At 37.7% G+C, this 11,415-nt stretch overlaps 1 protein-coding gene across 1 annotated transcript in view; it reads right to left on the bottom strand.

The window, feature by feature from the left end:
- Positions 1 to 11,415, bottom strand: part of PSME4 (proteasome (prosome, macropain) activator subunit 4) — a 107,994-nt gene that overhangs the window by 54,075 nt on the left and 42,504 nt on the right. Inside the window, exons 6-11 of the mRNA XM_006880921.1 lie at positions 10,485 to 10,548; positions 9,745 to 9,819; positions 8,512 to 8,634; positions 6,638 to 6,730; positions 5,934 to 6,199; positions 433 to 619 (exon numbers count right to left, since the gene is read on the bottom strand). Coding sequence (XP_006880983.1) covers positions 433 to 619; positions 5,934 to 6,199; positions 6,638 to 6,730; positions 8,512 to 8,634; positions 9,745 to 9,819; positions 10,485 to 10,548 — 808 coding nt within the window. The remainder of the gene's footprint in view (positions 1 to 432; positions 620 to 5,933; positions 6,200 to 6,637; positions 6,731 to 8,511; positions 8,635 to 9,744; positions 9,820 to 10,484; positions 10,549 to 11,415) is intronic.

Genomic DNA, 11,415 nt, shown 5'->3' on the forward strand with positions numbered 1-11,415 from the left:
AGCCCCTTTGATTGACTCCAGCTTCTTGCACATTTCATTATATTTTGCCTTTCTTCCCGAGCAGCCCCTTTAACTTCTTGATTTCTTCTCTTTGTTTTGGCTTCTCGGCGCTCCAGTGCAATATTCAGAGTCTCTTCTGACATATATGTGTAATGAATTTTATATAACTCCATATAAAAGGAATGTTATACAGATCAGCTATCCAAAAATCTAAGCAAGTCATTTATAGGAATTTTCCCCCAAAAGAGTAAAAGGTTTAATAACGAGTCAGGTGCTAACGAGTACTGTATTTTCACATAAAACTACCTACATTAAGTAATGTGCATAGGAAACTAATGTTCAAAGTAGCTTGCAAAAGCCATATACCGTCTATGTTCTCTGTGTACAATGCGGCACGTAACTCTAGTATAAGCGAACCATAAATATGCTCACCATGCATTTGCTAAAGTCATTTGGATCCACCCCAGGCAATGCTCTCATCAACAGAGGTAGCATGTGTGTTGGACCTTCAGGAAACCATCTGCCCCCTGACACCAAACTGCGGGCGACGCCAATCACACAACTTAAAGTCGCAGTGAGCTGGTGAGGTTCTGTTAACGTCTCTAGTGCAGGGTAAGTTCTACAAGTTGAAAGCAGACATTTCTTAAAACTGAAAACAATAAGACAAACCCAAAAAAGCTCTTTTCCCACATAAACATACATAATACATTAAATATACTATAATTTAAAATAGCATCTGAGCTTAAAGGTTTGGAATCCAGGTAAAAGGAAACTTTAGCTTTGAAAAATTAACAGAGTTACATTCAAAAGGGAAAGTGTAAGCATGACTGCTGAGTCCCTGATCTCTTACAATTTTGCATTCTTTCAGCCATCTTACTTCCACAGGACACTCACATGAAATCCATGTATGACCTGACATTTCAGAAGAATTGCATCTAATCTAATGATCAGTTTCCATTACAATGAAAAAATAAAAAGTCACGATTTTAGTCAATAGTGCGTTCTATATTATAGTCCATCGCAAAAGTAAAGGTCACTGGTGTGAATCCAGCAGCTGCTTCATGATAAAGATTTGCCAGGACTCAGAATCAACTCAACAATGTTGGTAAAGTGAACTGGGGAAAACATAACACAAATTCAATCTTTGATCCCAAATTAAAGATTCATAAAGATTCATATTCTTGATTTTATAACACTTAAGAGGCAGGGTGGAGATAGGAACCTTAAAAAAATGAAGGGGAAAAAAAACCCTAAATATCTAAATGCTTTATTATTTGTTTTTTAATGGTACACTAACTGAGATAAACGCAGACCATGAAATACTATGTGTACATTTTAATGCCTCCAGCTGCTCTGCAGAAATGAGCAATAGCCTCCCTGTGATTCAGTCTCTGGAAGCCTGCTAGAGAATTAGGGATATGTCGTTCCAACTCTTCAGCAAGGAGTCTGAATTGGGTTTTGCTGTTGATTGTTTTAAAATACAAAGAAAGTAAATAGTAAGGGAAATTTCATTAGATAGTGAGTAGAGGAAGATTTAGCTCTAGGATAAGCATAGTAATAAAAAAATAAAGAGTGAATAAAACAGATGAATGGGATCTTCTAAGAATCAAATCCCTATGTACATCCAAAAACTTTTCCAACAGGGTAAACACTGAAGCCACAGACTGGGAAAAAAGATTTGGTAATGACATGTCAGACAAGGGCCTGATACCTAGAATTTATAAAATACTCCACAACAAGATAAAGGTAAATAACCCAACGGAAAAATGGGTATAGGAGATGAACAGACACTTCATTAAAGATGACATTCAGATGGCAAACAACACATGAAGAAATGTTCAATATCCCTAGCTCTAAAAAGATGCAAATGAAAACAACTATGAGATAGCATCTCACCCCAGTAAGGATAGCAAAATTCAACAGAGCCACAAACAACAAATGCTGGCGAGGTTGCGGGGAAAGTGGAACCCTTATTCACTGTTGGTGGGAGTGTAAAATGGTGTAACCACTATGGAAGGCTGTATGGCACTTTCTCAAAAAGTTGCAAATAGAAATACCATTTGACCCAGCAATTCCACTACTGGGAATATAATCCAAAGAGATAACTGCCACCTAAGCAGATATGTTCATACTCATGTTTATTGCAACTTTGTTCACAAGAGCAAAGAGCTGGAAACAACCCAAGTGCCCATCAACAAATGAATGGATAGAGAAGCTCTGGTATATTCACACAATGGAATACCATGCTGCACTGAAAAACAAGGAACTCATGAAATACTATACAAAATGGGTGAGGCTGGAGGACATTATGCTGAGTGAAATATCTCAGTCACAAAAGGACAAATACTGCATGGTACCACTGTTGTAAAACGGGACTGACATCGGGGTTGGGGGGTAGACAGAAAGATGGGATACATTATGTACATTGCATTGAAACAGATAAAGGAGAGTACTGTTTAAAAGGGATATATGATCAAGTATTATTGTCATGACAGGAGTCCAGAATGAAGGCTGCATACTGGAGTGGACTTGGGAGGAACCATTGTATAACAATGAAAAGAATCTTTCTTTTACTTTTCAAAGAGAAGAGCAAACTCGGGGTGTGGGGGTGCAGGGAGAAAAGTGCAACAATGAATGAATGGAAATCCAAAGTCTCTGTAAATGTTCATTAAAATTAATAATAAAAAGATAAAGAGTGAAAATCTGCCAAATTTTTGAACAGAGACTATCCTTGTTCTTGTTGTGTACTGCTGAGCTGCCAAGTTTTTAAACAGAAAACATCCTTGGGAGTTACAAAACAAAAGCTTATTTTTTTTCTCCTTTTAAAAAGACTGCTGTTTAACTAAAGAAAAAAAACCCTTTAAAAAGTTGTCCTGCCATTTCTAAACGTCACAAAATGAGAAATTAATAAATCTCAAAATACACCACTGACTTGTCAATTTTGTCAATCCAAGACTGACCTTGAGCAAGCATGCACTGCTCAGTATGCTGCCATTACATTTGTCTATAAAATGAGGAGGAAGCTCTCCCGGCCTGGAGGGCAGAGTTGTGCTCTCGATCATTCCAGAGGCAGGTAGCTCCGATCCACCAATTGCTCAGGGAGAGGGAGTGGAACTCTCCTCCCGGCCATTTGCAGCCTCTGAAAATGTGCTGGAGGGTCAGCTATGAGTCAGTTCTGACTCAATGACACATAACAGCAGCAACATAAAAATAAAGACAAATATGAACTAAAACTGTATCTCACTATTCAAATTATTTAGCAGTAAAATATCAAAATAAGGAGAGGGGCATGTGGACAATTCACTATTACATTCCCACACGTCAAATTTTTTTTTAAGTTTTTCTTTTTTTTTTTTTAAATTTTATTTTATTATTTTTGTGTGTGTGTACCGTCAAGTCAGATCTGACTGGTACAGGAGGAGATTGCCTCTCCTTCCCCGACAGAGCATCTGGTGGATTCGAACCGTGCACCTCTGGGATTGTAGTTGCAGCTTCTTGCCACTAGGCCACCAGAGCTCCCCGACACTTCAAATTTTTAACTACACAAATAGCTGTAGTGCCAGATCCCTGTCATAACTTCTCCTACTTCTGGAGATGGTGGGTGGCCCTGTAGGCAGATGGGGACCTGACTACCTTCCCCACACCACTTTCTGTTTAAGCTCTTTGGGCTGGAAGTTTTGGTGCCCACACGATGTGCACAGCAAAGCTGGAGAGGCTGGGAATGTGAGGTGCAGCTTACCATGATTGAGACAAAGACAGACAGCAAAAACAATCCCAAATTACAGATGACCAAGAAAGAAGACAATGAAAACTATTAAGATGGAGTACACCTCTGCAAGTAAATATGAACAATGCTGGAATATCTCAACAGAGGCTGTTAAAGGCTGTGTTCTCAAATCTGCTACTAAAGACTTTGGCAAAATCTGAGTTTCAAAGAACTTAAATTACCAGATCCCTTAAGGTTCTAAAAACTACTATTATTTCTGTACCTTTTGACAAACTTATTCCAAGAGAAAAAAAGGCTTAGAGAAAGCTAGCAAGACCCAAGATGTGATATGACATTTCAGTAATCTGCTCTTGAACATTAGAAAGAGTGAAGTAGGGGAGCTCTGGTGGCCTAGTGGCAAGGAGCTGCAACTACAATCCCAGAGGCACACGGTTCGAATCCACCAGATGCTTTGCTTTGCCGGGGAAGGAGGGACAATCAATCTCCTCCTGTACCAGTCAGATCTGATTTGAGGGTACACTCACACAAAAATAATAAAATAAAAAAAAAGAGTGAAGTACCTACACTAGATGAATGGGACCTTCTAAGGATCAAATCCCTGTGCACATCCAAAAACTTCTCCAACAGGGTAAAAAGGAAAGTCACAGACTGGGAAATGGTAATTACATGTCTGATAAGGGACTGAGATCTAGAATTTATATTTAGGCGCCACAAGATAAAGGTAAACAACCCAATTGAAAAATGGGCACAGGATATGAACAGACACTCAACAAAGACATTCAGATGGCCAACAAACACATGAAGAAATATTCAAAATCCCTAGCTCTAAAAAGATGCAAATCAAAACAAGTATGAGATATAATCTCACTCCAGTAACAACAGCAAAATTCAACAGAGCAAGAAACAATAAATGCTGGTGAGGTTATGGAGAAACTCGAACCCTTATTCAGTGTTGGTGGGAGTGTAAAATGGTGTAACCACTCTGGAAGGCTGTATGGCACTTTCTCAAAAAGTTGAAAATAGAGATACCATTGGACCCAGCAATTCCACTACTGGGAATATACCCTAAAGAAACCAGAACTGCCACCCAAGCAGCTCTAGGCACATCTATGTTTATTGCTGCTTTGTTCACAACAGCAAAGAGTTGGAAACAACACAAGTGCCCATCAACTAACAAATGACTGGGAAAGTGGCAGTATATTCACACAATGGAATATTATGCAGCACTGAAAAACAAAGAACTCATGAAATATTATACAAAATGAGTGACCATAGAGGACATTATGCTGAGTGAAATATCTCAGTCACAAAAAGACAAATACTGCATAATGCCACTGCTACAGAACAGACATGGGGGTTGGGAGGAAACTAAGAAAAGGGGTTAAGAAATGTACACCACAAATAAAAAAAAAAAAAAGAAAGAAATGTACACCACATTGAAGCAGACAAGGCAGAGAACGGTATAAAAGGAATATGTGATTAGGTATTATTGACAGGACAAGAGTCCAGAATAAGAGCTGCAGAGTCAAATGAACTGGGTGACAATGACTGTATAACAATGAAAGGGGGCTTGTTTTTTTACAAAGAAAAAAGCGAGCTGGGGGGTTGTGGGGGGCAGAGAGAAAAATGTGCAACAATGAATGAATGGAAATCCAAGTTCTCTATAAACTTTCATTAAAATCTAAATTTAAAAAGTAAAAATTTAAAAAGAGTGAAGTAGCTCTCTTAGAACAGTAGTATGCACATGTTACAGCGCTTATGCAATCATTTTCACTATTGCTCCAATGCACAAGACAAGATTAATACAATAAAATATAGACCATGGAAACAGGAAGTCTAAGTTTACATATAAGAACACAAAGGATCATTCTTTTTTTTTGGTAACACTTATTCTGTGAAATAAAGAAGCTTGTTATCATTGTCATGTACTCAATATTCTTTAACACTTTTTTTTATTATAACTGTTTACAGACAACTAGAGCAATGTAATAAGGCAAATACTTATTTAATGTTTGTGTTCTTTTCTCTTTCTTAAACATTTACCAAGTTACCAATCATAAAACTGTCTCACCTCTTCTCTAACAGTAATAAGCACTCGAAAAATTGTAGCCACAGAGAAAAAGAGAACGAATCAGAACAGGTATGAGAACCAAAAGCAGAACAGCCTGAGACTGAGGAGTCATCCAAGTACGGACAGTACACCTACCTTTCAAGGACAGGGGGTATTACCAGTTCAGGTCTCATGAGTGCAAGATTCTGCAGCGCCTGAGCGGCTTCTAAACTACCAGTTTTGCTGAACATAGCCAAGAGCACAGGCTGAATAATGCATTGTACAAAGTCTGTGACATCTTGATCAGTAAGCTTATGGCTATCAGGCACAGGAGTCAGCCACGAAGGTTTCTTGTATCTCTCGCGATGCAATCTTCTAACAACACTGTTTGGCAGCCTCTGAAGCAGTTTCATTAACTTGTTCTGAGGATACAGAAGCAAAAAGTGGTAGAGAGGCTTGACTTTCCCACACAGATATCCCTCCCATGGAAAGATTTTCCAAAGATCCATTTTTCTCATTTTACAACAAAGACCTGAACAGTACAAGACATTCTTCTCTTATCAGCTAATTACAGATAGTAATAAATAAAATCAAGTCTCCAATTTCAATTTTAAAATTGTTTCCAGCACCAAATAAGTATGTGAAGAGCTATTTAACCTGGTAACTTTAAAAAAGAAAAACGTTTACCCTAAAATATTGAAATTATGCTTTTGTGGATTTCTTGCTACTCTAATATTTATTTCTATATGCTCTAAAATCATAGTCACTTAAATTATATATAATCACTTAAGTAAAATTCATTTGTTAAGAGCCTTCATCTTTATTCAACTGTGAATTTTTATAATAAAAAACATACTTACCAGCCATCGCCCATTATTTGAAGGATGGTAAAAAGATGTGATGCTGTTAAACAAACCAGCCAGATGTTTCTGCACAAGCTTACTTGGTCCACCCTGTCCAGATTAAAAAACAAAAGGGGGTGGAGGGGAACTCAGCATTACTGTAAAAAATGGAGTCAAGCCCAAGCCTATATAATTTATATAACATATTTTATACACACACACACACACACACACATATACACAGAGAGAGAGAGAACTCTTTAATTTGGTTCCAACTTATGAAAATGAACTATGTAAGAGTTTATGCAAATCAAGTTTCTTAAAAACAACTGCAATTAAGGGCATATACTTAAACCCAATTAGAAAACAGAAAAGATTATACTTGAACACTAAAATCTGTCACTGGAGCATAATCTTAAAATAACCAAGAGTGTTAACATTGGGCATACAAAATATTTCTATAACCACTTGAATGAATTTCTGATGGCATGAAAAGGAGAGGAAATTCACACAAATGCAATGGATACCTACTTGATTTATACAGTAAGTACCCCAAAAATGATCAGACAACAAACATAACCTAAGAGCAACACTGAGAAGAAAAAGCCTGCTTTTAGCTTTTCAGGATGAAGAGTCCTGGGGGAAAGCCTACAGCCTGGCCTTGGAAAGAGCCTACGTTGTCTCATGATGATCTCATTTCAAGAAAGAGCACACACCAAGGATAGAATGTCAAGTTCCATTAGGAGCAGGTCCTCCTGCTGAAATGAAACTCCTGTCCATGATTCTTAATCTAACAACTCTACCTGAACAGGGAAACCTGTCAAAGAAACCATCGCAGTTAAGCTGCAAAATACCAACATCATTTTTAAACCTCTCAAACAGTAATAATCACAATCTATGATTATATTCATTTTCACATTCATGACATGAAGAAGCCAAGGAAAAAATCTGTAAGAAATCACAGCAAAACACTTCAAACCACCAACTTCTTAATGACTAATTCTGTGGCTGTCAACAAAACATGTTCCAACTCACAGCTTATGTAACACAGCAGACATCCAAATATCTTTTACCTTGTAGATTAGAAAGGAAATGAGATTTCCCCTTCCATTCAATAATGAAATGACAAAAATAAGAGCAGCTTTAAAATTTTGTTTCCCTTTATTTATAATGAAATTTAAGAGTTAAATGTCTAAGAATCATTCTCCTTTAAAAAAAAATGTCAATATGAAACACTGAATAATGTCAGAAGAGACAAATGCAAAAGCAATAAACTAAGCAGAATTCAAAAAAGCAGTAGAAAAAAAAAAAGCAGTAGAAAGTTATTTTCGTACTCTTATTAGGAAGGTCACATGGAAAAATAAGATATGCAGATATACTTTCACTTTCCTCCACTAATGGTAATAAAATAGTTCTTCATACATTTACTAACATTATTTTGTTAATAAGCTTCACGCTGAATAGAAAGCTTTTTCTGACGATGAACATGGAACGGCTAATTGAATGCCTGAGCACATACAGAATCCCGAGTTCTATTCTCACTGCTGTTATTATCAACTTGACCTCAGAAAATACTTTCATTCTTTTTTTTTTTTTTAATACTTTCATTCTTAAGTCTGGCTTTTGGTACGTGACAACCGTTGAGAGGCCCTTAATGCCACAAAACTCTTAATTAAAATTCTGATCATTTGTAAGGTGCTTTGAGAAAAACAAACAAACAAAAAGCCCCACAAAAAACAAACTTCTACAGTTAACACATTCTGAGTCAGATAAACACCATTTATAGGAAAAATATAGGAATCAGACGCAAAGTCACGGACATGAATCCAGGTCACAATGCACACTTTTTGTCACACAAAGTATAGATAAAATAAATATGAACTGATACAAACCATCATGGCAGTAATCCATATTACCGCATGTCCTATATCATAAGCATTTGTTAAAAATCTTGGAACTAACACTTGACTGCTTCCCACTGGGAGGTTCAAGCTTCTCAGAATTCTCGTAAATATCTTTAAAAAACAAATGAAGAACATAAATAATTAGGAATAATTACAGGAAGCTGCACTGTAATCCTGAAGGCACACAGTTCGAGGCCACCAGTGGCTCCGTGGGAGAAGGATGGGCAATCTCCTCTCATGTGATTAACCACCTCTGAAAACAGGCCAGAGAGTTGGTTCAGACTTGATGGTACACAACAACAACAGATGAATTGATCCAGTGACTGGGGTAATGGGGGTAGGTGTGTCAGAGATAGTGAGGTTGGCACAGGATAGAGCAGGGATTAGGGCTGTTTTCCATAGAACGACTATGAGTCGCAGGCGACTCAACAGCACCTAACAACAACTCAAGTGAGAGCTATCTCGGTGCAGCGTTTTCTCACACTGTATCGTTGCTCTCCTTCCCCCTGCAGCAGTGTGGCCTACAGAGCAGGTTCTTACACAGCATGTAACGTTGCTTACAGGCTGCCTGAAAAATGGTCTTCCTCTCTGGCTCTGTCCCTCTCCACCCTCCTACGCATGACGTCCCCTCTTCCAAGGACTGGTCCGGCCTTGCAACAACTCGCTTAATTACATTATAAAAATGCATATTGGTGCGAGCTCTGGTGGCCTAGTGGCAAGAAGTTGCACTGCAATCTCAGGTGCATGATTCGAATTCACCAGATGCTCTGCTGGAGAAGGAGGAACAATCTCCTCCTGTACCAGTCAGATCTGATTTGACAGTACACACAAAAAATAATGAAATAAAATTTAAAAAAAAAAATTCATATGGGATCTGGAAAGGTGGAGATATCCTAGGATTGTAATCAACTACAATATGCAAAATTATTAGGATGTATATTCATATATATTAAATATATGAAAGACTACATCAAACAGTAAAAAATATTTCTAGTACTTTTCAGATTACCCACTCGGAGGCGAAAGACAAAAAAGTCAAACATTTATCATGCCTTGTTTGATGTAATTTATCTTTTAGGAAAAGGACTGATTTTTAAATTATTTCTTATGTAGGCTTGTATTACTAGTTTTAAAAAAAAAAGTGCTTCGGGTGGAATTTGAAATTAGCATGTAATAAAGCACATTTCTCCGTACGAGCATCAATGCTGCCATCCTCATTACCTTTGGTACGTAAGGATCCCAGTCAATGTACCCTATGTTATCTGTAGCCAATCGAGCAAAGAGATTTACTAGTTGCTGGAAGGAAACAAAAAGAGAAAAAAAATGAAACAATTACATTAGCTGTTCAGTGCTCTGAGGTACCTCACCACTGTTGGTGCTTTGTTGTTTCCCCCCCCTTTTTTTTTTTTTTGGTGAAAATAAACGCAACAAAACATATATCCATGACACAATTTCTACACAGACAAATCAACACCATAGGCTGTCCACATTTTATCTAGCAAGTCCTTTTCAGGAATCATTTGCATTACCTAAATTGACTATGTGGTTTTATAGCTTTGTTTGTAAAACCCCTAAATTCAAATTTTTAAGCTGTATTATCTAGTCCAAAAAATGTAACAGAAACACTTCCAAAAAGGGGAAATAGCAAAAAGGAAAAACAGTTTTAAGTAGCTACAACATAGAAAGAGACGTTAAACAAAAGGAGATGGAAAACATTCCCTCTATGTTGCGTTGGTATAAACCAAAGGAAGGAGTAAGAACTTAGAGCTTATATTTTGTAATAAATATATATACTCCTATATACTAATAAAATCAAAATGAATGCCAACCCCTCTTAGAAGACAGTTAACAAAATAAATTCAGTCACAACAACACTAACAACCTATCCTTGGGATTTAAGTTATTTAGCAGCAACCTGTCATTTATCTATTAAAAAAAAAAAGTATGAAAGAGATACTCACCCCCTCCCACTGTGGGAGATTTTGCACGGAAACCCAAAGGCCAATTAATTCATCAAACCAAAGTCTGAAGAAGAAAAATGTTGTTATGAATATCAAGTAATTTAAGTAAAGAGGTCAAAGCCAGGTATCTTTTCTGAATTTTTAAATCTATTATTCTTACTGATAACTATACAACCTAGAAAAACTAAGACTCAAAGTTACAAACTTAATGAAACAAAGGAGTCTTTCCTTCCGGAATATTCTTGTCAATCTACTTAGGATAAAAAACTAATAGTACGTACCAAATTTCTGCTGCACTGCTAAATAATTTTGTCCACCGAATTGAATACTTGTTTCTAAGTTTATCCTTCCTCTTTACTTCTTGTTTTCTTGTTCCTTTTCCCCCTGTATTGCTCTTACTTTCTTCCTTTCTTGTGTACTACAGAGTTGGAACTGACCCAAAGGTGACCCTCCAGTGGGTTTTCAGAGGCAGTTAACCACACGGGAAGGAGACTGCCCACCCTTCTTCTGTGGAGCAGCTGGTGGCCTCGAACCATGTGCCTTTGGGATCCCAGTGCAACGTTTTGCCACTAGGCCACCAGAGCTCCCTTTAATAGACGCTATATACAACAACCCTAAACCCTGCTCTACCGTGTGCCAATCGCACTGTCTCCAACATACCCATCCCAATTACCCCAGTCACTGAATCAATCCACCTGATAGAGGGTCTTCTCCTCCTGTGCCGTCCCTCCACCCTACCAAGCATGATGTTCCTCTCCAAGGACCTGTCCTTCCTTACAACATGTCCAAAGTATGTCACACAAAGCCCCAGAATCCTTGCCTCCAAGGAGCAGTCTAGTTTAACCCTCTCCAGGATGAAGCTGCTTGTTAACCTAGCAGTCCATGGTATCCTCAACACTCTTCTCCAGCACCACAGCTCAAAGGCATCAAT

This window comes from Elephantulus edwardii, unplaced genomic scaffold, assembly GCF_000299155.1.
Source record: "Elephantulus edwardii isolate Elephantulus edwardi_28Jun2011 unplaced genomic scaffold, EleEdw1.0 scaffold00011, whole genome shotgun sequence".
Classification (NCBI taxonomy): Eukaryota; Metazoa; Chordata; class Mammalia; order Macroscelidea; family Macroscelididae; genus Elephantulus; species Elephantulus edwardii.